Raw genomic sequence first — 27,039 nt, forward strand, 5'->3', positions numbered from 1 at the left:
TTTTGTGTCATTTTTTTAGATTCCACCTCTAAGTGATATTATATGATATTTGTCTTTCTCTCTCTGACTTACTTCACTTAGTATGATCATCTCTAGGTCCATCCATATTGCTGCAAATGGCGTTACTTCATTCTTTTTCATGGCTGAGTAGTATTCCATTATATATATATATACCATATATATACCACAACTTCTTTATCCAATCATCTGTTGATGGACATTTAGGTTCCTTCCATGTCTTGGCTGTTGTAAGTAGTGCTGCTGTGAACATTGGGCTGCATGCTCGTCTTCCTTCTGAGCCCACAATTCAACCTTGGACCAGTTCACCTTTGAAGGAAAGACCTTTAGCGTCACTCCTATCAGGGCTTGAATATGAGCCTCCACCTGGGTCATTTCCTGGTCATTTGCAGGAGGGCCTGGGAATGGATCTGGCCACCAGTTTCCCCAGTGTGGGGGAATTTTCCCCAGGAGCTCTTGGCATATAACTACAGTATAATCACGGGTGGGAAGAACACCCCTTAAAAGCTGGTCAGGATCCCTATGAGCGGGGTTCTATGTGGCCACTAATCTTTCTAACTCCTCTCAAAATTTGGTAGGATCTTCTGAAAGTGGGAACAAAAGGGCTTTGTAGTTGGCAAGTTCAGACATGGACTCTTCTTGGTTGCGGTCCAGGATACATTCCCCAAGCACTTTGCCTGGGAAAATCTGAAGCGGATGGGTTTTGATTACAGAGCCCTGGGCAGTAGTGGGGGTTGTCAGGGATGTCAAGCCAGTCCCCCTCTACCAGATTTTCTTCCTCGACTCTCAGCATTTACATAAGTAATCTGCATTCCGTCCCTGGGGTCTAGAGATCAGGCCAGAATGCCTTCTGGAATTCTTGCAGGGAAAGGGATGGCAGCCAGGTGTTTGAAGGATTTTTCTGGAGGAGTTGAAGGAGTTTTAGGAATTAAAGGAATTTGCTGAGGAGGTGAGGTTAGATTTGGGGGAGGAGGATTTGGGGCAGGGACCCAGAGATCCAAAAGATCTTTTGAAGGGTTAAGGACAGGAGGGTGAGGGTAAAGGGGCAGATAGAGAGGTGGAGAAGGAATTCATGGTGGCTGTGGATATGATTTTATTTATTTATTTTTTTGTTTTTTGAGGGGGAGGTAATTAGGTTTGTTTGTTTGTTTTAATGGAGGTACTGGGGATTGAAACCAGGACCTTGGGCATGCTAAGGCATGCACTCTACCACAGAGCGGTACCCTCCCCTCTTTAATTTCTGTTCTAAGTCTGATTTCTGTTTTTTAAATCTTGTTAAAGGAGTCCCTAAGTCTAGCCAGAACGTTCTTTTGTGTCCTTCTATCAGTTTGATCTTGGTACCCATAGACCATTTATTTTTGATGAGAGCTCTCTAAAATCTTTTTTTAAAATGTAAAAGTTTTTACAAATCAAAGGATCCCTCATCTGGCCATTGATTATACTTCAAAGGTGTATCTTTTTTTATTTGTTTGTTTAGGGTGTTTTTTGGGGGGGAGTAATTAGGTTTATTTATTTATTAGGATTTTTTGTTGTTGCTTTTAATGGAGATACCGGGGATTGAATCCAGGACCTCAAGCATGCTAAGCATGGGCTCTCCCACTGAGTTATACCCTCCCTCTCGAAGGTGTGTCCATTCCATTACTAATTGCTCAAGGAAGCAAGGATGCTTGTTGCCACGGGGGGTAAAAATGTTGATTATGAAAACTCATGTCTCCGGTCTCCCATACAAATGAGACACCTTGAGTCACAGACCTAGTCATGTGTGAATACAGGCAGGCGACACTGGGATGGGATTGTCCCAGCACTGACAAGACAACACGGTTAGAGACAAGAGAGCCTCTGGTGGCCTGGGACTCCTCGTTAAGAGGGACCCCCCTGAGAGCTGGCATCAGAGAAAGAAAGTGCTGCTTGTCACTTTGCATCTGGAGTTCCTACCCTGTTGGGCAGCCACTGGAGGCAAGCCGGGCAGCCTGCACCCCCCAGCTGCTGGAAACCAGAGCCAGTGTTCTCACTGCTTACAAAGCCAAGCTCTCAGGACACAAAAGGAGATGAAAGAGGAATTTTTCATCTTTTTTTTTTAAATGGGTGACACACAGCAAAGTTTATCTAGCTCGATGCCAGTTTGATGAGAACTGTAAACACACCAGGCTGTGAGGCCAATTCCAATGACAGGCTTGTCGACCCTTTGCCTTTGTTCTACCTTATGATTCTCCTAATGATGATCAACACGAGAAGACAGCCATCATCAACAAGTCTACAGATGATAAAAGCTGGAGTGGGTGTGGAGAACGGGGAACCCTCCCACACTGTTGGTGGGAATGTAATTTGGTGCAGCCACTATGGAGAATAGTCTGGAGGTTCCTTAAAAAACTAAAAGTAGAGTTACCATGTGATCCAGCAATCCCACTACTGGGCACATCTCCAGAGAAAATTCTAATCTGAAAAGACACATGCACCCCAGTGTTCATAACAGCGCTATTTACAATATCCAAGACATGGAAGCAACCTAAATGTCCATTGACAGATGCCTGGATAAAGAAGACATGTGAGATATATATATAATGGAATACTACTCAGCCATAAAAAAGAATGAAGTAACTCCATTTGCAGCAACATGGATGGACCTATAGATTATCATACTAAGTGAAGTCAGACAGAGAAAGGTAAATATATGATATCATTTATATGTGGAATCTAAAAAAAACACAAATGGACTTAATTACAAAACAGAAATAGACTCACAGACCTAGAAAACAAACTTATGGTTACCAAAGGGAAAAGGGGGGAGGGAGGATAAATTAGGAGTTTGGGATTAACAGATACACACTACTATATATAAAATAGATAACCAACAAGGAACTATTGTATAGCACAGGGAACTATATTCAATATCTTATAATGACCTATAATGGAAAATAATCTGAACAAGACTATAAATAACATATAAATAACACACACACACACACACACACACACACACACATATATATATATATATATATATATAAACCACAAGAGACAGAGGCAATAGAACACAATGACCATCTCTGGAAGGGAAAGGATGAATTAAAACCCAGAGTACTCAAGACAAAATCACATGAGTTGTTCTACCCAAAGAACTAATTCATACAGATGTTTTCTCCAGCTAATGTAAGTTTAGAAAGGGGAAATACGGTAGAGACTTGTACTCCTGGGTTTGATCAGACCTCATGCTGAGACCCAGGAGACTGAAAAGAAGTCTTACCTTTTGCTGCCTTCGTCAGGTCCCAGGATCTCTCGGCTGCAGCCTCCGGAGTGGGCAGAATGTTCCAGCCAATGACATCTCATTCCCATTGCCAGAAACCACAGGAGAGCGAAGACTTTTCTTTTACACTCCTAGGTCCAGTGACTGGGTCTGCAAAATAAATTGACTGCAGGCAGATTAATGGGAGAAAAAGCATACAAATGTATTAATTTTTTATTTCATGTGCACAGGGGCATCAGAAAAAAAAAAGAGTATCCAAAAAAGCAGTGAGATTTGAGAGCTTTATATGCCTTCGTAATGGGGAAGGGAAAGGGGGAGAGAGGCCACTTACGGGAGAGCAAATGATGCTTATGAAAGATAAACTGGCCCTTAGGAGAACAGATAGGCAATTTGATCGTTTGTGACAGTATCTGTCTGGGTAACATGTTCACTTAACAGCCTAGTCTTCTCTCTTGGGATGAGTCAGTTTTCCCTGGTTGACGAAACTCCTAGGGAGGTGATATATGACAAGTGAGGTTTTTGTTTTTATTTTTGTTTTTTGAGGATCTGTTGTTTTTAGGCAGATAAGGGGAATTGAGAGAAAGCGTCTCCTGTATTTGTTGGTTCTCAACTTCAGCTCAAAATAATCGTCATGCCAGCACCCACTCTATTCCTTTTATCCCCTAAGCCAGAGGAATCACCATCTTCCCAGATAAACAAAAGTTAAAGGAGTTTATTATCACCAAACCTGCCCCACAAGAAATGCTAAAAGTCATTAAGGATGAAATAAAATTAAGTTAAACAGGAACTCAAAGTCATATGAAGATATAAAGGCCTCCAATAAAGATAATATAGGCAAATGTAAAGGCCAGTATGATTTAAATCTTGCTTTGTAATTCCATTTTTTATTTTCTACAGGATTTAAAAGACAAATGTGTATATTAATTATTTATAGATTATAAATTATTTATGTAATACAATACATTACATTAATAGATTAATGTGTTAATGTAATACAGTAACAGAATGAAGGAAAAACACATTATAATGTCAAATGATGCGGAAAAACTACTTGACAAAATTCAACACTCTTTCACGATAAAAACATTCAACAATCTGGGAATAGAAGGAAACGACCTTAACGTAGTTAAAGCTGTATATGAAAAGCCTGCAGCTGACATCATCCTCGATGGTGAAAGACCAAAATCTTTTCCTCTAAGATCAGGAACAAGGCAAAGATGCCAGTTTTACCACTTCTGTGTAGCGTAGCACTAGGAGTCCTGGCCAGAGCTATTAGTCAAGGAAAAGAAGTTAAAGGCATCCAGACTGAAACGGACAGCCACTAATAGGGAAGCTAAAGCAGATTGGGTGACCTCATTTATTACATGGAATCCCAAATTCCATAAGAAGAGAGCTTCCAAACCGGCTTTAAAATCTGCCACAGATTCATCTTTCCTCTCTTTGCGTGTTGGAGGAATAGACCAGCCAGTGTGGGCAGGGAAGGCTCTAGGCTCAGTTGCTCTAAGGGGGGCTTTTTCTGGTCCATCAGAAGACCATGTTAGAGATGAAGGATATTGAATATCATCCTTGAGATGATGCCATTCTTTTTCCCACATCCATTCTGGGGCTTCACCAGGTCCTACCAGCATATATAGAAGCTGGTAAAGATCTGGAGACCTGGGGTCAGAGGCCTCGATAAGGATTCTAAATTCTTCAACAGAACTTTTGGAGATGCTCCTTGGGTTTAGGAAATTCTTTTAACGATGACCCTTAGTTCAGTCTTTCCAAGGAGAGAAAGCTTTCTGAGGAAGTTCACCTGCAACACTGGATCATTTTATTTTAAAAAGTAACTGTGTAATAGTCTCTTTAGAGTGGAAAGGCTGTCCAGACCGAGAATGGGTAAAATGTGAGCGCTCAGGTAAAGAAGGATGGAGGGGAGTGGTAGGGGTCCCATCAGTCCTGTTGCCTTTGGCTTTTGGTACCTCTGGTGTGCTTCGATTTTTCATTAACCTTTTGTAACGAGTCTTTTAATAAAACTATTTGGGAATCTTTTTTTAATTGAAGTACAGTCAATTAGAATATGCCAATCTCTGGTGTACAACACAATGTCCCAGTCTTGCATATACATACATATATTCGTTTTCATATTTTTTCCATTAAAGGTTATTACAAGATATTGAGCATAGTTCCCTGTGCTATACAAAAGAAACTTTCTTATTTTAGAAAGTTTTGGAAGTTCATGCATACCAATTAAAATAGGTATCCCATTCTGTTCGTTTAATTTGGGAACCCTTACTTTCAAGTGCACTTCTTAAGTAAATGAGCTTGTCTAATTGGAACGTTCCTCCATTGTAATTCTAGGTTGTTTTTAGTAAGATTTTGCCATTTTTAATGCATATTTATAGCTCCCAGAACCATGGCTTTTAGACATCAGATAAGCAGGTATGCTAGGAGATGGTGTGCTTGACTCTAGGATTTGAGAATCCCAATAACTAAGTCTTTGGGTTGTTTGGAGCCAAATCAACACCTTTTAAAAAGGATCTGCCACTGGGTGGGGGATTGTGTGGTGTCTTCCAGTGTACCTCATCACATGGAAATTTTCTTGAGGTTGGCGGGTGACCTAGTGTCAATCTAACCCATTCTTTGACCAACTTATCCTACCATGGTGTCTTTGGGTTTGGTGGTGGGCACTCTAACAGCTCTTAAGTGCTCGATCCATACCCACTAATTTTTGCAGCTTTTCAGCCTCTGCGATCTCACTTAGCAACAGCCTTTATTAATACAAGACAAGACAAACAAACATATGAACGTTAATAGATCGGCAATAATCCAGAGACATTACTGGATCCTGGACAAGAAAAGATCCTATGTCACCGCCAGCAATTCACAACGTGGAACTGGGGATGGGGGGAAAGGCTGAACCAGCAAAGAATGGAAACTACAGGCTGATTCCAGACAAACGACAAATTGTAACTGTCACCAATATTTCCCAACATGGAAGCAGTGATTCCAGACAAATGGGGAATGAACTGGAAAGCCAATTAGATCGGGAGCTTAACCCAAACAGAGCAGAGCTCAGAACCAAGAGGAACTCATTCAGGGCCCTTGGAAGTGGAGGTGTCGAGAAAGACGGTCAGCTCAAATGGTGCAAGGGGTACCACACCTGTGTTTCTTGTCCCCAAAGCTGTTGCAAGTTTCCTTCAGTCCTACCACTGCCACCAAATCTGTTAAATAACAAAAACTTAACTGGGTACATTTAAAGATCAAGTTGACGTCATTCAATGATTTATGAATCAGGCTGCATTCCATCCAGGAATACAAAGGTACTCCACTGGGATGGAAATAAGGAAAGGTGTTTTTTGTTGTTGTGTTTTTTCCCCTAAAGACATGGGCCTTTCCTATCTGCTGTCTTTGTTTGTTTTTTAAGTCCAAGCTCCCTTCCCCCCAACCCTTAATGGAGGCACTGGGGATTGAACCCAGGACCTTGTGCACGCCAGCTAAGCACGAGCTCTACCACTGAGCTATAACTCCAACCCAGGAAAGGTTTTTAAAGGTGGAAAGGGGGAAAAGAAGGAAATTGTTAGCAAAGAATGCATTGTTTCAGGCAAGGCCACCCTCTAAGGGGAATGGAAGGGTCTGTGGGGTGGATTACCTAACTAGTGCTGACCATGCGATCGTGGGTGAAGCGGGTGAGGGTTACATCGCGGGGGCTGAAACTGCAGTCAGGTTAGCGATTAGGTCTTGTTTGGCTGACCTGGGGGTTAGCACAAGCGACTCCACTGGGGGCCTGTTGTTTTCTCTTTATCAAAGATTATGAAATATTTCTGGAAATGGATTAGTGGTGACAGTTGCACAATACTGTGGACATACTTAATGTCACTGAACTATATATACACTTAAAAAGGGTTCAAATGGTAAAATTTATGTGGTGCATGTTTTACCACAATAGTAATAATAATTAAAAAAGAATTTGCAGAGGAGGAATGAAGTGCAAGATCCCTTAAAGCTGTTGTAAGGGCTTTGGCTTCTTCGTGGCCTGAGCTGATAATCTGTCGGTCAGGTTGGTCTGACACATTGAATATTGACAAGCTATTATCAGTTCTGGCTCCTATCAGCAGCTAGAGTGAGTTCAGTGACCCAAACAGAGGGCATCTCTGGGTACACTTCCCCTAGTCCTGTGGGCTGAGGGGAGGTGGGATGTACTGCTCTGCAGGGATTCAAAGCAGACCTTAAACACTTGTGGCCGTATTAGATAGGACAGGGCAGTGCTAGGGCTGATGGGCGTGACTATCAGGTAGTTTAAGGCCCCGGGGCGTGGCTACAGTGAGGGGCAGGGCGGAATGCTTGCCAGGTGGTGAGAGGGGTGCTAACGAGGTGTGTCGTTCCCCAGCCCACCCCACCCACAGCCCTCCCCACCGCCCCCTCTGCTTCCGCCAGGCTTGAAATAGCCGCTCCCGAAGGCAGCCTCCTAGGCCCTAGGTCGGGTGACTTGTTGACCGGAGTTGCGATGGAGTCAGAGTGGGATGCACTGAGAGTGCTGGGAGCAGTTACCGCCGTGTGTCTGCTGCTGTGGGTGACCTGGGGGTTGGTCTACACAGTCTATGTTTACCTGCTGCCCCAGGCGCGCCGGGGCGCCCCCTGGCTCCGGGCCCATGGAGCCTGGGCAGGTGAGGGAGGAGGGCTCCATGCCAGGCAGGTTGGGCTGGTTGGGGGGAGGGAAGGGGAAGGAGAGGCAGAAACAGGAACGAGGACAGACAGGTGAGGCCAGAGGATTCCTGGAAGCAAGACAGGTGAAGGCTGGAGTGAGAAGGTCAAGGGAGGCACGGGGTGCTTGAAGTCCCCAAACCTGTGCAGGTAAGACGAGCAGGTGTCAGAGACCTGAGCCCATGAAGGATGAGGACAAGAACCAGGAGGAGCTGGATCTCAGTGAGGGGGGTTCCCAGAAAAGGCGCAAAAACCCAGAAGAGGGAGAATGGAGGGGATGACAGGGTGGGATCTGGTCTGGCTCCCCCACCTACCTCCTGCTCCTTCTCTTGTTTCTAGTGGTGACAGGAGCTACCAGCGGCATTGGCAGGGCTTATGCACATGAGGTGAGCCAGCGCTTGGAGCCTAGTGGGTGGTGGGAAAGCTTCTCTTGTCTGTTTGCCTGTTGTCAGCTGCCCGTAAGAGACTGCGAATCGTGTGCTTTATCTGCTTCCCTCAGACGTCCTCTCCCCTAGGAAGCCTTCCCTCTGGCCCCCAGGCTGGGGGCAGGTGTTTACACTGGGCTTCTACAGATCCTTGATATTCTCCCATCGTCACCCTGATTTATTCATTCAAAACCTATTTATATGCCACCTCCACGTGCCAGGCATCTTCAAGGTACAAGGGTTACAGTGAACAAAATTGATTTGAAAAAAATCAAAAGACCTTGCCCTCGCAAAGCTTCTGTTCTAGTGAGGGGAGACAGGAGTAAATAAGGTAAACAAGTACAAAGGACGCTGGGTCAAATGATTACAAGGGTTAAGGAGAAAAATAAATCAGGAAAGGAGGACAGGGAGCCCTGGGGATGTGCAGGTTCCAATTTTTATAATAGAGTAATCAGAGAAGGTGTCACTGAGAAGGCAACAATGGGCAAAGACTAGAAGGAGGTGAGGGAGGGAGTCATGTGAATTGGGAGAAGGAATTTCCAGGAGAACAAACAGCCAGTGCAAAGGCCCTAGGTAGGGAGTGTTGCTTGTTGGAGAAGCAGGAAAGGGGCCACTGTGACTGTAAAAGTAAAAGGGAGAGGGGAGCTATGGGAGAGGAGGACAGAGATACAATTTGAGGGCAAATCATGGGGAATCTGGTAGGTTATTGTGGGGACTTTAACATTTACTGAGTGAGATGGGATCTTGAGGGGGTTCTGAATATAAGAAGGATACAATACTATAGTGGGCAAGGGTGGAAGCAAGATCAGCTTAGAGGCTTTTGCAAAATCCAAGCAAGAGATCCTGATGATTTAGACCAGAGTGACAGTATTAGAGGTATGAAAAGTACTGGGGATTTGTATTGATTCTATTAAACAGACTGGAGGTGGAGTATGACTCCAAACTTTGGACCTTGTAACCTGAAACCTTGCTAAACTCACTTCATAGTTCTTTTTTTTTTTTTTTAACTGAGTTATAGTCAGTTTACAATGTTGTGTCAATTTCTGGTGTACACTCCTTAGTTCTTGTAGCTTTTTTGTACATTTCTTAAAATTTTTCTGTGTAGACAATCATGTCATCTGAGTATAGAGACAATTTTATTTCTTCCTTTCCAGTCTGTATACCTATTATTTCTTTTTCTTGCCTTATTGTACTGGCTGGGAAATTAAATATGATGTTGAGAGGAATGCTAAGAGTGAACATCCTTGCCTTTTTTCCTGACCTTAGGGAAAAACCATTCAGGTTTTAGCCATTAAGTATAATGTTAGCTGCAGGTTTTTAAATGTATGCATGTGTGTATATATGTGTTTACATGACCTTATAAGGTTAAGGAAGATCTCTTCTATACCTAGATTGCTGAAAGTTTTTATCAAGGATGGAGGTTGACATTTGTCAATTAATTTTTCTTTGTCTGTTGAGGTACGCTCATAGGGTTTTTCTTCTTTAGTCTGTTTATATAATAAATTACATCAATTGATTTTTAAAATGTTAAGCTAACCCTGCATTCCTGCAATAAGCCCCATTTGGTGATTATCTATTATCCTTTTTCAATATTGCTGGATTTGATTTACTAATACTTTGTTGAGAATTTTTGTGTCTAAGTTTAGAGGGATATTAGTTTGTAATTTTCTTTTTTTTTTTTAAATTGAAGTATAATTGACTTACAATGTGGTGTCAGTTTCTGGTGTACAACATAGTGATTCAGTTATACATATGTATTCTTTTCTGTTTCATTATAGGCTATTATAAGATATTGAATATAGTTCCCTGAGTTTGTAGTTTTCTTGTAATATCTTTGTTTGGTTTTTGCTATTAGGGTAATGCTGGCCTCATAAACTAAATTACCACAAGATTTTTGACCAAAATACCTCAAAGGATGGAGTTGCCATTACTGAGATGGAGTTGAAATGAGGGGACCAGGTTAAGGGGAAGGAGTCTAGTTCTGGATATTCGAAGTTTAAGATACCAATTAGGTATCCAATTGAGAAGCATGCAGCCGAGAGGGCCCGCTCTGGAGTTCAGAGGGGTGGAGATGTACATTGAAGCATCATCAACATAACAATGCTACTTGAAGTTATGACACTAGAAAACAAACTTACGATTACCAGGGGGAAAGAGGGTAGGAAGGGATAAATTGGGAGTTTGGGATTTGCAGATACTAACGAGTATATATAAATTAGATAAACAACAAGTTTCTTTTGTACAGCACAGGGAACTATATTCAATATCTTGTAGTGACCTATAATGAAAAGAATATGAAAAGGAAGATATGTATGTATATGTCTGACTGAAACATTATGCTGTCCACCAGAAAGTGACGCAACATTGTAAACTGACTATACGTCAGTGAAAAGAAAAACAACTTTGCCTTAAGAAAAAAATTAAGTTATAAGACTAGATGAGACACCCATGGCCCTGGGGGCCCATGGAGATGGGCAGCACGATCTGAATCACCCCATATTGCTCCCTACTGAGACAAAGTAGGGGCAAAACCAGCGTGGAAAGTGAGGTCTCGGAAACCGGGTAAGGAATGCTTCCAAGTAGAGGCGTGATGAATGTGTCATTTGCTGCTGGGAGATGCTGAGAACACAGCACTGGATTTAGCAACACAGAAGTTATTGGTGACTAGAGTGGCTTGGGTGGCCTGGTAGGAGCAGGAGCCCAGCTGGAATGGAAGCAAGAGGGTATGGGAAGAGAGCCAATGTCAACAACCCTTTCATGAACATTGAGTAAAGTGGGATGGGTGATAAGAAATGGCGCAATACCTGAACAGAGAAGATGGGAGTGATTCTGGCAGGTTTGCAAGCTGATGGGAATAATCCAGAAGAGGGAAAAGTTGTGATGTGGGGAAAGATGGGAGAAAGCTGAAGTGATGTCCTTGACGGCCAAGAAGGGAGGGGAGGCTAGAACACAAGGAGCCGGGCAACCCTGGGGGAAAGGGAGAGTACTTGGGTCTAGATGCGAGTCAGCCAGTAGTGATGGCTGCTCTGAGTCATTGCTGTCTGGGGACTGGTCTGTCCCAGCACCACGCTGTGAGCCCCATGAGGGCAGGGCTGTGGCTGTGCCACCAAGCACAGGGCCAGGCACAAATGGATTCTGGGCAAATGTTTGTTGAATGAATAAATGCCCTTCACAGCATCAACCTCTAAGATGCATGAGGCTGTTGAGATGTTTGTGTCCAACCTCCCCCCAAAGCTGATGGACACTCAGTCCCACGTAACACATCACCCTCAGACGTGCAGGTTGAGAGGGTCAGACCTGCACCAAAATGCTGCTCAGCACCCATTCCACAAATGTCTGCTAACTCTGTTTCAAGGGGTAGGGCATTCAAGGCAGCAGGAACAGCATGTGCAAAGGCCCAGAGGCAGGAAAATTCAGAAGGTGCTTTTGGGGCTGTTGAACTGCCTGCTGAGCCTGGATTCCCACAGAGGGCCACTGGCAGGAGGGACAGCTGAAGACTCAGGCTAGACCCAGGCCACTCAGGGCCAGGGTGATGAGTGTGGTTTTATCTCCAGGACCCTGGGGAGTCAAAGCAGGTTCTGAGTAGGAAAGGCAGAAGCAGGTTTGTGTTTTAGAGAGAGCTCTCTGGCTACTGAGAGAGACCGAGTCTATCTTGGGCATCCGGTGTTTCCAGCACCACCCAGCAAAGGGCAGGGGCTCAGTAAACACATTTTGAAGAAATGCATGAAGGAAGGAATGCAAATCACTGGATTCTTTATATCACTGAGAATAAAAGCCAAAGTCTTAACTGGGCTGTCCGGAGCCCCATGATTTAGTTCCCTGTCCGCCTAGCTGAGATCCTGGGTACCGGCCAAGTCATTCAGTGCACACTGTACTGTTTGCTGTCCTCTAAGCTGCCAGCCTTTGTGCAAGGGCCTTTGCACTTGCTGCTCTCTCTGCCTGGAATACTATTTCCCTAGAATGCGTGCTCCAGTTTCCGAGTTTCTCTTTTGTTCACCTCTGCATCCACCAGTGCCTGCAACACTGCATCAGACTGTCAGCATCTGGTAACTATTTGTGGAATTGGTGAGTAAGTCAATGAATGCATCCCCCGCAGCTTGCCCGGAGAGGTCTGAACATCGTCCTCATCAGTCGAGACCCGAGCAAGTTGGAACACGAGGCCAAGGAGATAGGTGAGGAGGGAAGAGGGGCTAGGAATGTCCTGGGGTGATACCAGGGCATGGTCGGGGCGGGTGCGGGGAGAGGCCTCCCTCTGCATCTGGGGCCATCGAAGGATGGGGTAGGGGCAGGAAGTGAACAAGGACTGGGGTGGGATGGGGCAAAGGTGGGACTGAATTCCAGCTAAGGTTCTGGCTCTCAATGCCCCCGTCCCCCTCCCTAGAGCGGCTTTATGGCCGAAGCACCCGAGTCATCCAGGCTGATTTCACCGGGGGCTTGGAGATCTATGAGCCCATTGAGGCAGGACTGAAGGACCTGGAGATTGGAATACTGGGTATGTCCCCATGCCCTCTGGGAGGAGCGCTGCCCTCAACATGCTCGCCCTCCCTTGGTCGCCACCCTGTCCCCCGGGAACTGTTTGGAGTGACGCAAACAATGTGTCCCCTCTCACTCAGTGAACAATGTGGCCAAGCAATATGCAGACAACTTGGGTAAACTGCTCGACTTTGAGGACACCGCCCAAGTAAGTAAAACCGAGTACCCGTCCGTGGTCACCCCTTCTTCACGCTGCTCCCTCTGTAGTTTCAGGCAGGTAATCTGTTGCCTTCCTGGAAAAAATGATCTGAAAGCTACAAATTTATGACGTCTAGGATGTGAAGAAGGCTTCCTTCCATGGGGCGCCCTTCTGCAGTGCCCAACCGTACAAGCGTTCAAGCTGAGGCTGCTTCTCTCTGCCCTTTTGTATTCGCTGGTGCCGACTTTAAGGGGACATGACTCACGTAGGAAAGTCAGTGCCTCAGTTTCGTATCTAGAAAATGGGAATGCATATTTTTGCTGGCCTCATAGGGCTGATATGACAATGGAATAAAATAATGCACATAAACCTAAGCTGTGTGCTCCATAAATGTTGGCTATTCAGTGTTTGATTTCTTTCGTTCTTTTTTTTTTTTTTTTTAAATAGAGGTACCTGGGAATTGAACCCAAGACCTTGGGCATGCTAAGTATGAGCTATACCCAGCCACCCCTGAGTGTTGACTATTATTAGACATAGACAAAACAGAAGATAAGGATGACTTTTAAATTTTACATATTATTATTTCAAAAGTAATGCATGGCTCACTTTATAAAATTTAAAGGAGAGGCAGCCAGTGTCTCCTCCCTCAGGTGTTAGAGGAAGTTGTGGCTGGAGATGAACCCTGCATTTGAGAACAATTAAGAAACTGGATAAAAGATTTTTTAACACCTTTATTGTGGTGTGGTTCCTGTACAGTAAACTACAATATTTCAAATGTACAATTTGATTAATTTTGATAGATATCTACACCAATGAAGCCACTACCACAGTCAAGATAGCTAACATTTCCATCACTCCCCGAAAGATGAAATTTTCAGATTCCTAATTTATCCCTTCACACCCCTCTTTACCCTCTGATAACCCTAAGTTTGTCCTCTATGTCTGTGAGTCTGTTTCTGTTTTGTAGATAACTTCATTTGCGTCCTTTTTTTTAAAGATTACACATATAAGCCATATCATATGGCATTTTTATTTCTCTTTCTGGCTTACTTTACTTAGAATGATGATCTCCAGGTCCATCCATGTTGCTGCAAATGGCATTATTTTATTCTTTTTAATGTCTGAGTAGTATTCCAGTGTGTGTGTGTGCGTGTGCGCACACATACACGCGCCACCTCTTCTTCATCCAGTCTTGTGTTGATGGACTTCTGGGTTGTTTTCACCTCTTGGCTATTGTATACAGTGCTGCTATGAACACTGGGGTGCATGTGTCTTTTTGAATCATATTTTTCTCCAAGTATATGTCAGGAGTGGGATTGCTGGATCATATGAAGTCAATTTTTAGTTTTTTAAGGAACCTCCATACTCTCCTTCACAGTGGCTGTACCAATTTACATTTCCACCGACAGTGTAGGAGGGGTCCTTTTTCTCCCTACCTTCTCCAGCATTTATGGTTTGTGGACTTTTTAATGATGGCCATTCTGACTGGTGTGAAGTGATACCTCATGGTAGCTTTGATTTGCATTTCTCTAACAATTGGTGACGTTGAGCATCTTTTCACGTGCTTGTTGGCCATCTGGATGTCTTCTTTGGAGAGATGTCTATTTAGGTCTTCTGCCCACGGATAAAAGATTTTTAAAATAACTGTTTGAAGGTATCATAGAACTACTAAGGCGATGAGGAATGCTGCGCCAAGATTTGAGGGAAGAGAGACTCCAAGAGGAGTAAAGCTGGTACTTGAAGCAACATTTTCCTTCCAAGTGGATGAGTGTTTAAGAGGCTAAGCAAGAGTTTTCATCATACATTTGGAGCCACAACAAATAATGTAGTTCAAAGCTTTGGAAAAAATCCCAGGCTTTAGGTTAGGGTCCTGAAAACGATAATCTAAGAGTCAGGGTAAAGCAGGTTTCACAGGAACTGAAGCCAGATTTCAAACTATCTCAATGCTCTTTGGGATTCAGTTGATCTGATGTTTTAGCGCCCCCTAGTTTAGCTGCCTGGGAGAAGCAAAGCAAAACAAAATCTATCATTTTTAGAGAAAAACCGATGTAGTCCAGAGCCTTGAATTAGCAATACAGTTTTTAAATATTAAATACCCAGCACCCAACAAAATATAACCTGGAACATTAAAAGAAAAATCGTGATTGAGAGCAAAAGAAATAATAGATAATGTAAATAGGTCTACATGTGACCAAGATAATGGAAACAGCAGCACAGATTTTTTTGAAAATACATTCCGCCTCTCTCTCTCTTTTTTTAATTGGAGTATTGTTGATTTACAGTGTTACAGTTAGTTCCTGGTGTACAGGCCAGTAACTCAGTTATACACATTTTTTTTCATATTCATTTTCATTGTAGGTTATTACAAGCTATTGAATATAGTTCCCTGTGCTATAAATTAGGACCTTGTCATTTATCTATTTTGTATATAGGAGTTTCTATCTGCTAATCCCAAACTCCTAATTTATCCCTCCTCCCTTTCCCCTTAGCTAACCATAAGTTTGTTTTCTATGTCTGTCAGTCTATTTCTGTTTTGCAAGTAAGTTCATTTGTGTCATTTTTTAAAGATTCCACATATAAGTGATATCATATGATATTTGTCTTTCTCTGTCTCACTTACTTCACTTAATATGGCGATCTCCAGGTCCATCCATGTTGCTGCAAGTGGCATTATTTTATTCTTTTTTATGGCTGAGTAGTATTCCACTGTGTATATATACCACAACTTCTTTATCCAGTCATCTGTTGATGGACATTTAGGTTGCTTCCACATCTTCGCTACTGTAAATAGTGCTGCTATGAACATTGGGGTGCATGTAAGCATAGATTTTTTTTTTAAATCATGACATAGATAATATAAAATTTACCATTTTAAAGTGTGCAACTTAGTGGCATTACATTCATTCACAGTGTTGCACAGACATCACCACTATCTATTTCCAGAACTTTTTCATCACCTCAAACAGGAACTCTGGTCCTATTAAGCAGTACCTCCCCAGTCTTCCCTATTCCTCACCCCTGATAACATCTATTTCTACTTTCTGCCTCTGTGAACTTGCTAATTCTAGATGCATTATACAAATGGAATCACAGAATAGTTTTCCTTTTGTGTATGGCTTATTTTACTTACCACAGTGTTTTCAATTTCATCCATGTTGTAGCAGGTGTCAGAACTTCATTCCTTTTATTTTCTTTATTTTTAAGTTATGGCAAATGTACATAACATAAATCTTGTCATTTTTAACTATGTTGAAGTATACAGCTCAGTGGCATTACTGTACATTTACCTTGTTGTGAAACAGTCACCGCTATCCATCTCCAGAATGTTTTCAGTATCTCATACTGAAACTCTGTACCCGTTAAACAGTAACCCCCCCATCCCTCCCTACCCACAGCTCCTGGCAACCACCATCCTACTTTGAAAAAATTTTTTCTTTTGGATTTTTTTTGGAGGGGGAGGTAATTAGGTTTCTTTCTTTATTTGTTTTACTATTTTTTTTTAAACGAATGCACTGGGGATTGAACCCAGGACCTCTGCATGCTAAGCATGCGCTCTACCACTGAGCTATACCCTCCCCCATCCTACTTTCTGTCTCTATGAACTTGACTATTCTAGGTGCCTCATATAAGTGGAATCATACAGTATCTGTCCTTCTGTGCTTGGTTTATTTCTAGTGTAGTATAGTATTATCAAGGTTCATCCATGTTGTAGCATGTCACAATTTTATTCCTTTTTAAGGCTGAATGATATTCCATTGTATGTATGTATCACATTTATCTGTTGATAGACATTTGGGTTGTTTCCACCTTGTGGTTATAATGAATAATGATGCTATGAATGTTAGTGTACAAATATGTTTGTGTTCCTGCTTTTAATTCTTTTGGTTATATACCCAGAAGTAGAAATGATGGATGCAAGATTAGTTTGGCTATTCAGGGTCCCTTGAGATTCCCTATGAATTTTGGGGTGGGTTTTTCTACTTCTGAAAAAAAAATGCTGTTAGGATTTTTATAGAGTTTGTATTGAGTCTGTAGATCACTTTGGGTATACTGTCGTCTTAGCAATATTAAGTCTTCCAATCCACGTACATGGGATGTCTTTCTGATCTCTTCTCTAATATCTTTCAGTAATGATTTGTAGTTTTCAGTATATGTCTTTCCTTCTTGCTTAAGTTAATTCCTAAGTACATTTATTCTTTTATTCTTTTTGATGCTATTGCAAGTGGTATTTTTTTCATAACTTTCCTTTTGGGGTGTTCATTGTTCATCTGTAAAAATGCAACTGATTTCTTGGTGCTGATTTTGTACCTTGTGACTTTGTGAATTTGTTTATTAGTTCTCACTTTTTTTGTGGAATCTTTAAACTTTCTCCGTGTAAGATCATATAATCTGCAAACAGAGATAATTTTGTTTCTTCCTTTCCAATTTTTGAATGCCTTTAACTTCTTTTCTTGGCCTACTTGCTCTGGTTAGAACTTCCAATACTATATTGAATAGAAATAGCAAAAGCAGGAAACTCTTTCATCGTTTCACTGTTGAGTGTGATGTTAGCTGTGGGCTTTTTATACTATTATATGTATTATTATGTGCATTATCCATGTATTTATTATGTTGAGATAGTTTCCTTCTATTCATAGTTTGAGTGTTTTAATTATAAAAGGTGTTGAAATTTGTCCATTTCATCTAGATTATCCAATTTATAGGTATATGGTTGTTCACAGTGCTCTCTTTAATCTTTTTTCTTTTTTTAATTTTATTCCTTGCTTTTTTTTTTTTTTTTTTTTTTTTTTTACAATCGATGAACCAACATGGGCACATTATTATCAACCAAAGTCCATAGTTTACATTAAGGTTCACTCTTGATGTTGTACATTCTATGGGTTTTGACAAATGCATAATGACATGTAGCCACCACTATAGTATCATACAGAGTAATTTCATTGCCCTAAAAATCCCTTGTGCTCCATCTATTCATTCCTCCCTCCCTCCCTCTCCCCAGACCCCTGGAAATCATGATCTTTTTATTGTTTCTATAGCTGTGCCTTTTCCAGAATGTCCATTGGTTGGAATCATACAGTTTGTAGCCTTTTCAGACTGGCTTCTTTCATTTAGTAATATGTCTTTTAAATTTCTTCCATGCCTTTCATGGCTTGATAGATCCTATTTTTTTTTTTACTGCACATATATTTTTAATTTACATATACATACTGTTCATTGTTTGTAAGAATGTTTAGAGCTTTAGCTTTTTAAACTTATGTAGTTATCAAAGGAATAAAGACACCCACAAAATAACAATTAATTCAAAAAGATACATACACCCTGCTATTAACAGCAACATTATTTATAATTGCCAAGATATGGAAGCCTCCTAAGTGCACATAAATAGTTGAACAGACAATGAAGATGCAGCATACATATATATGTGATGGAATACAGCTCACCCATAAGAAAGAAGGATATTTTGCCATTTGTGGCCCTTCATTCACTTTTTGTTTTTCACTTCAAAAACTGGAATTTTATAGCTGGCAGAGACATTTCCATTACATCAAAAACAACAAAATACCTAGTAATAAACTTAACCAAGGAGGCTACCTGTACTCTGAAAACCAAAATGACACAAAGAAATGGAGAGATTTCTTGTGCTCTTGGATTGGAAGAATCAACACTATCAAAATGGCCACACTACCCAAAGCAATCCACAGATCCAACGCAACCCCTGTCAAAATACTTAAGACATTCCTCACAGAACTAGAACAAACAATTCCAAAATTTATAAGGAACCACAAAGGACCCCAAACAGCCAAAGCAATCCTTTGTAGGTCTCTTTTTTTCCCTCTTTCTTCTTTTTGTTCCCTTTTCTTATGGTTTGATGACTACAGAAGGTCCTTTAACATTTGCTGTAAAGCTGGTTTGGTGGTGCTGAGCTCTTTTAGCTTTTGTTTATCTGTGAAGCTTTTGATTTCTCCATCAAGTCTGAATGAAAGCCTTGCTGGATAGAGTATTCTTGGTTGTAAGTTTCCCCCTCACATCACTATAAATATATCATGCCACTTCCTTCGTTTCAGAGTTCTGCTGAAAAAGATAACCTTATGGGAGTTCTTTAATCCTTTTTATTTCTGTAGAATCAGTAGTAATGTCCAACTTTCATTTCTGGTTTTAGTAATTTCAGTATTGTTTTCCTTAATCAATTTTGATAAATGTCAAATTTGTTCATCTTATCAAAGAATCAACTTTTGGTTTCCTTGATTTTCTTTATTATTTGTTCAATCTCTATTTTATTTTTCTCTGCTGTAATCTACTTATTTTGTTCTGTTAGCTTTCGGTTTACTTTGTTCTTCTTTTTCTAGTTCCTTAACTTATAGAGTTAAGTTGTTGATTTGAAGTAAGTTTTTCTTTTTTAAGGCATATATTTACAGCTATTAATTTTCCCCTTAGCACTGCTTTTACTGTGTCCCATAAGTTTTGGAATGTTGCATTTTAATTTCCATTTTCATTTGTCTCTAAGTATTTTTAAATTTCCTTTGTAATTTCTTCGTTGATTCATTGGTGTTTGAGAGTTGTAGAAATTCTTTATATATTGTGGATATTAATCCCTAATCAAATGAATGACTTGCAAATGTTTCCTGCCATTTTGTGAGTTACCTTTTCACTCTGTCAGTAGTCTTTTAATATACAAAAGGTTTTAATTTCCATGACATACAGTTTATCTATTTTTCTTTTGCTGCTTGTTCTTTTGTTATCACCCAACTTTAATGACACACAACATATGCAGAATATGAATTATTTTCTTGAACATACAGAACATTTCACAAAACATAAATTCAACAAGTATCAGACTCCAAATGATATAATTTGTTCTCTTTCCATAGTGAAACTAAGCTAGAAATAAATTATTTAAAAAGTTGGGGGACACTTATGTGTTTGGAAATTAGATAATACACTTAAAGAAAGTTCCTGGGTCACAAATGACAATAAAGCTAGGAAACGTTTTGAGCTAAATGATACTAAAATCCTACACATCAAAATTTGTGGGATGCAAAGAAAATATATAAACTTAAGTGCATGCATTAAAAGAGTAGGCTGAAAATCAATTATTTAACTGCCCATCTCAGGAAGTTAGAAAAAAAAAAATCAAAGAAAACATAATGATGGAAATAATGACGATAAGAGCAGGCATTCATGCAATAGAATATATTGAAGCTTTCAAAACAGAGCATTTAGAAAGTCAAAACTTTGCACTGAAGGACTTTTAAATAAAATTGACAAAACCTTTTAGATTGATCAAGAAAAGATGAAGAGAAGGCACAAATAACTAATATCTTAAATGAAGGTAAAGGTACCCATGGAGTTATTAAAAATATAAAAAGGTCCTTCTAAGTCTTAATGGCAACAATTTGAAATGTTAGATTACTCAAGGCATTTCCTAGGAAACATGATGTATTCAAACAAATACAAGAAAAAGTAGAAAACTTGACTAGTGCTTTATCTGTTCAAGAAATTGAATCCTGTAAAATACTGTAAAACTTCGTCACAATCTTGGTTACTCTTGGAGGGGTCATGTGTGGAAAGAAACATGGGTGGGGGCTTCTCAGGAGTTGATAATTTTATTTTTTAAAAACTGGATGCTGGTTACATGGCTGTATCCAGTTGGTGAAAATTCATGAAGCCATACACCTGTAATATGGGCACATTTCAGGATCTATATTGTTCTTCAATAGAAAGTGTCAAAAAGATAAAAATATAAAACCTTCCCATAAATAAAATCTCCAGGCCCTGATGCCTTTATCAGTGAGCTGCCAAATACTTAAGGTCAAAGTAATAACAATCTTATCCAAATTGTTTCGAAGACTAGAAAAAGAGCACACACTTTCTAACACATTTTATGAGGGGTTATAACCATCATACCAAAACCTGACAAGGAAATTATAGGAAAGAAAAACTTGAGCTTAATCTCCTTCAGGAACTTAAATACAAATACCCTGAACAAAATAATTAGTTAAATATGTCCTGTGATATATAAAAAGAATTACATATCATGATCAAATGAACTTTATTCCAGGAATGCAAATGATTCAGAATTTTAAAATCAATCTAGATAATCTAGATATTAACAGAAAACACGGGAGAAAAACCGTATGATCATCTGGATAGATACAGAGAAAGTAACAATTAATTGCTAAGAGTTAACACACGCTCATTATTTTTTAGAAAGTAAACTAAGAATAGAGAGAAACTGCCTTGATCTGACTGACTTCAAAGAACTTGCAACTAGCATCATACCTATTCTATGAGATTGGGAACAAGACAAGGAAGCCTGCTATGACCTCTTCTGTGTAACATTTCACGGGAGGTCCTACACAGTGACATAAGATAAAAAAATAGATCAAAGTTATAAAGCCAGGGAAGGAAGAAATACAGATATCATTATTTGCAGACGACGAAACTGTATATGCAGAAAATCCAGAAGAATTTATTCATCATTTCAGTGAATTCTGTATCTGTATACCAGCAATGAACAATTAGAACGTAACTTTTAAGATAAGATTTATTTATTTAATTATCTATTTCTCTATCTATTTATTTCTAATGGTGGTCCTGGGGATTGAACCCAGGACCTCATGCATGCCAAGCAGGCACTCTACCACTGAGCTATACCCTCCCCCCACCTATGAATTTTAAAAATGCAAACAACCCAGTTGAAAAATAGGAACTAGGCTTGAACAGGCACTCTACAAAAGAGAAAATTCAAGCAGCCAATGAATATACAAAAGTGTATTCAACCTCATTCTTATTAGGGAACTACCAATTAACACCAGAGTGAGCTTCAAGAACGCAGCCACGACAATGGTTAACAGTAAAGTATTGACAGTGCCAAGTGTTGCTGGGGATTGTGGAATAACTAGAATTCTTAAGCTTTTCTAGTGGGCATATAAACTTGGACAACTGGGGGGGACTGCTTGGCAGTACCTCCTAATATGCATTTTCTGCCATCCAGCCACTTCAATCCTGGTTGTATAAGAGTGCGCATATGCGCTGAAAGACACACACAAGGATGTTCCTAGATAAGTTGTTTGTGATAGCTCCAAACTGGACACGACCTCAATGTCAGTCAGTAGTTGATCAGACCCATAAAGCATGCTCTAGTCATACAATGGAAAATTATCACAATGAACACGAATGAAGAACTTCTGCTACACGGAATGAGGATGAATCTTATAATGTTTGACAAACAATGTCAGAGATACAAGAATACATACTGTATGACTCCACTTATATGAAGTTCAGAACCACAAAACTATTCTGCAGCATGTTAGAGGTCAGGACAGTGGTTAACTGGGGGAAAAGCAAGAGTAATGACTGCAAGAGATGAGGAATCTGGAAAACTGTCAAACTTTGTTTTTTTAGATGGGTAGAGGTTAAAGATTTGGATTCATTTTTTACAGTAAAGATTCGTGCACTTTGGCATTGTATGGTATACGCTTATAAAAAATTTACTGATCAAAAAATCCAAAGAAAGAAGTTTATGAAGTGAAGGTGAAAATCTCCCTTCTCCCTCCAATCCTATAACTCAAAAGTGACCCCAAATTTAAAATGTGGTAGGTAGTTTTCCCTCTGTGCATATAGGAAGATGTGTGTGTGTGTGTGTTTAAATTCAGATAGAGGCAGCCTATTGTTCTGTGTTTTGCCTTTCACAAGAGGCATATTATCTTGGGGGTCATTCTCATCGGAATAATGAGTGAACCACTCTTTTTACTTGTTGCTCAGTGATCCATCCATTGGCTACACCGTGTTTATTTAGTCATCTCGGTATTGATGAGCATTCAGGATGCTTCCTGTTATATGTGACTACAAATTGTGTTGGAATGAATACCTCTGGACATGTGCATTTCTCACATGTGTGAGTATCTTGGAAAGGAATCACATTTCCAGAAGTAGGTCAAAGGGTAGGTGCATTTTAATTCCTTATATATGTGGAATCTCAAAAAAAAAACCACACACACAAATGAACTTATTTACAAAACATAAACAGACTCACGGACATAGAAAAAAAACTTATGGTTGTGGAGGAGTAGGGGGTAGGAAGGGATAAATTGGGAGTTCGAGATTTGCAGGTACTAACTACTATATATAAAATAGGTTTCTACTGTATAGCACAGGGAACTATATTTAATATCTTGTAGTAACCTATAATGAAAAATAATACGAAAAGGAATATATGTATGTATATGCATGACTAAAACATTATGCTGTACACCAGAAATTGATATGACATTGTAAACTGACTATACTTCAATATATATATATTTTTTAAAAAGGTAGGTGCATTTTAAATTCTATAGATCCTACGTTAAAGAGCAAAAAACGTGTTCCACCATGAAAGAAAAGTAAGCTAGAAAGTAAGAAAATGTGGGGGTTGTGCCAGGGCTGTGGAAGGGAAGGACTGATTGGTTCTGCTTCTTTCCCCAGAAACTCTCGGATATTATAAACTGCAATATGATGTCTGTGGTCCAGGTAAGACTGCGTTCAGAGAGACTGGGTTCAAGTTTAGCATAGCTCTGACCACTCTGGGTGGTCCCCAGCATCCCCCAGCACTGGGCCTAGCCTGGAGAAGTGCTAGGGGAATATTCCCAGAGGGAAGGTAGGAAGATGGGAGTGAACTTGAGGAGGCTGCAGGAGTCTGAGTAGGCGGAAGTGTTGGAAAGGGAAAGACGCGGCCCTCTCCATTCCTCCTGCAGATGACTCGAATCGTCTTGCCACAAATGGTTACCAGGTAAGAGGCAGTCTCTTTGTCTTCCACTCGAGATCTTATCCTCATCCAACCTCCGGGCTTTTTCCATTCCCCAGCCGTCCCATTCCGCTGTCCCACCCACATTCCCAACTCTTACCCGTCCCTCTGATCCTTCTCAGCTTAGGATGCCGATGAGGGATGGAGGTGGGGAAATCACTCGGACCATCTCTTCTCCACTGGCAGTAACCGCCTTCCAAATAATGCTTCCTCCTCCAGGCGCAAAGGCATCATCATCAACATATCTTCGATAGTGGACAGGAACCCCTTTCCGTTTATAGCAATGTATGGAGCCACCAAGGTACCCAGACCCACAGACGGGGCGAGGGCTGGATGCCATGCTGAAATTCCCGCAGTAGCCTTTAAGTCTGGCATTGAAGGTTATGGTGAAAAAGTCCTGAATGGGTGTGCGTGATGTATCACCTGCGTCTGAGGCTATAAATAGGTCAGACAGACATCTGGGGCACCGTCCAGTAGGCAAGCAAAATGGTTTGTTTCTTTTTTAAGAGAAACGGAGGCTAGGGGTGAAGAGAACCGGTGACGTGGGAGGAGGGCAGGGAATTCAGAGACTGGCCGGGGTAGAATGGAGAGTGAGTGTGTGGAAACAGAGGAGGGCTTGGAGCGGGGAAGCATTCACGTGTTAAGTTTGAAGACTTGGACCGTGAGCGGGGGCGGCGGGTGGGGGCCTCCGGGAGCCTGGGAGTGTTCTAGGATCTGGGACGGCCCTGGGGCGACGGCGGACGGGAGGAGTCTGCCCAAGGAACGCTCTTGGTCCTGTGGCCCTCCTTCTCCTTCTCCGCAGGCCTTTGTGCGAAGCTTCTCCGCGTCCCTGAAAGCAGAGTACAGCTCCGAGGGGGTCCTCGTGCAGGTGCCTGACTCTGCAGGGAGGGAGCTCAAAAGGGCCGAGGCGACAGAGGCAGCTCAGAAGGGCAGGGGGTCTGACAGGGGAAAGGAACTTAGAGACCGCGGACGCTCTTAGGAGCAGGGGCCGGGGCCAGGGCCGGGGAGCGGGAGGCGGGCCTGAGAGAGGTTTGCTACCCGGCGGAGCTTCCGGGGAGCAGCGCTCAGAAGCCGTGTGCTCTCGAGGGGGCGTGGCGTAAAGAGGCGTGGTCTGGGCTGCCTGGGGGCGTGGTCTCAAGGACCAGAGCTCGGAGATTGGCGTGTGAACCAGACCCCGGGATGCTCAGACAGGGCCTGGGAGCTTACGCTGGGGGGAGGGGAGTTCATTTCTTGATCCCCTTCCTTCCTACAGACCGTGAGCCCCTTTATAGTTGAAACAAATATGACCTTGGCCATGAAAAATCGATTTCTGGTGGTGAATGCCCACGACTTCGCTCGGCAGGCATTGGACACGCTGGGCCTCACCTCCTATACCCCCGGGTGCCTCCGCCACGCCTTGCAGGTGCTTTCCTGGGGCAATCCTAGGCAAAGAGCTGGATGGGACAGTCCCTGGCCCGGATCCACTAGTCCTCAGAAAGGGGGAGACATCCAGAGAAGGGAGGGCCGCCACCCTGGGCTGGGGAGCTGGGAGAGGAGTTGGGAGACGCAGGAATGGGGTGTATCTTGAACTTTGGTACCTCTCCTTCTCAGGGTCTCCTGCTGGCTATCTTCCTGCCCAGTTGGTTTTGTTGCAGTCGCGAAGGAGTAAAGCTTTTGTCTCTGTTTGCGAATTGGAGTAGGGAACAGTCACTTCCTAGAAGAACTCGATAAAAAGCCTTGGAGAGGCATGGCCACTTGTCCGTCGTCCCCAGCTCCCCCGTTCCCTCCAGAATCCTGGACCAGAGCTGCTGATGTTAGAAAAGATGGCCCACACGTCGAAACAGACGGACAAGCAGGCCAATGGAACAGAACTGGATCCCCAAACGCCTGGACATTTAGTGACAACTGTGGCATCTCAAATCTTTGGCAGGAAGATGGAGTTTTTAATATGTGGCACTGAAACAACTAGATAGACATTTGGAGAAAAACAAATATATACGTATATACACATATATAAATTGTAGCGATGATGGTTGCACAACTTTGTGAAACACTAAAAACCACTAAATTGTACACACTAAAAGGTATGTGAATTATATCTCAATAAAAAACTTTTAAAAGAGACCCCCCAGTGTGTGTCCAAATATATCTCTATATATAATTAGATCCAATCCTCACACCCTGTACCTGCATAAACTTCAAATGAATCAGAAATCCCTGTGTAAATATGGAAACATAACAAGTAGAAGCCATGAATTTCTTTCCATCTTGGAAGTGGGAGAATCTTTCTAATTACTACTGAAAATTAAAAGCAGCAAAAAACAAAAAAACCCAACCTAACAAATATCAAACTTTAGTTAATGATATGCAGGCTAAATTATTTAGAAAAAGTGTACTGATGTCTGTAACTTACTTTGAAATGCATTAAAAAGTTAGATTAATTAATGGATGAATAGAATGTATAGAAATATGGTTAGACAAGTATGGTAAAATGTTAATAATAGAATCTAAGTGTACATGTTCCCTGTACACTTCTTTCAACTTTCCTGTGTGTTTAAAATTTTTCATAATAAACTGCTGGGGAAATCCAGGAGCAATACAATTAAATTTATAAATAAAACAACTTAAGTAGATTTAGAAATTATTTAAGAAAAGATGACACCATAAAGTAAAACTGTGATGATCTCAGAGAAAATATTTACAAGTTACATCACACACAAAATGTTTATCTCCTTAATATATAAGAAATAGTCTAAAAGCTCAATGTTTTAAGGTGTGCACAAGAAATGGACAGTTCATAGAGAAACAAATATGAGTGTTCCTTAACTATACGAAAAGGTGCTCAACTTTACTCATAATGAGAACAATGCCAATTTAAAACCACTTGGAAGTAGTTCTCACCTTTAAAAGTGACAAAAATTCCTAAGCTGAGAAACACACTCATGCATTGCTGGTGGGTATGCAAAATGATACAACCTCCATGGGGAGAAATTTGACAATAGCTAACTAACAAAACAACATATGCATTTACTCTCATACCTAGCAATGCCACTTCCAGGAATATACCCTGAAGACCCATCTCCATGGAAACAGCAAGACCTCACTTTGGGGGCAAGGTTGATACCTTCAAAGAACAGAAAGGCCCATAACTGTGTAACAGGTGGGGCTATTTTTAATTTTCTATTTTGAAGACCATCTGGGCCTGGATTTTTGTGGTAAAGTTTTAAACTAT

The 27,039-nt window shown here is 41.3% G+C and overlaps 1 protein-coding gene across 1 annotated transcript; it reads left to right on the forward strand.

The window, feature by feature from the left end:
* The first annotated feature begins 7,708 nt into the window (after positions 1-7,708).
* LOC105095461 (very-long-chain 3-oxoacyl-CoA reductase-B) lies at positions 7,709-25,917 on the forward strand. The gene is made up of 11 exons (XM_010987603.3): positions 7,709-7,908; positions 8,285-8,331; positions 12,467-12,542; positions 12,752-12,862; positions 12,984-13,051; positions 23,510-23,554; positions 23,779-23,813; positions 24,048-24,129; positions 24,631-24,696; positions 25,081-25,230; positions 25,419-25,917. The coding sequence occupies exons 1-11, from the start codon at positions 7,749-7,751 to the stop codon at positions 25,536-25,538; spliced, it is 960 nt and encodes a 319-aa protein (XP_010985905.1). The 5' UTR covers positions 7,709-7,748; the 3' UTR covers positions 25,539-25,917.
* The last annotated feature ends 1,122 nt before the right edge of the window (positions 25,918-27,039 follow it).

The sequence above is a fragment of the Camelus dromedarius genome, chromosome 9, assembly GCF_036321535.1.
Source record: "Camelus dromedarius isolate mCamDro1 chromosome 9, mCamDro1.pat, whole genome shotgun sequence".
Lineage (NCBI taxonomy): Eukaryota > Metazoa > Chordata > Mammalia > Artiodactyla > Camelidae > Camelus > Camelus dromedarius.

Bases quoted from the DNA above. Each gene is read 5' to 3' on its own strand.
- LOC105095461 (XM_010987603.3), top strand. From the start codon at position 7,749: ATGGAGTCAGAGTGGGATGCACTGAGAGTGCTGGGAGCAGTTACCGCC. The intron at 12,863-12,983 runs GTATGTCCCCAT...CCTCTCACTCAG, and splicing joins CCTGGAGATTGGAATACTGG to TGAACAATGTGGCCAAGCAA. The intron at 24,697-25,080 runs GTGCCTGACTCT...TCCTTCCTACAG, and splicing joins CCGAGGGGGTCCTCGTGCAG to ACCGTGAGCCCCTTTATAGT.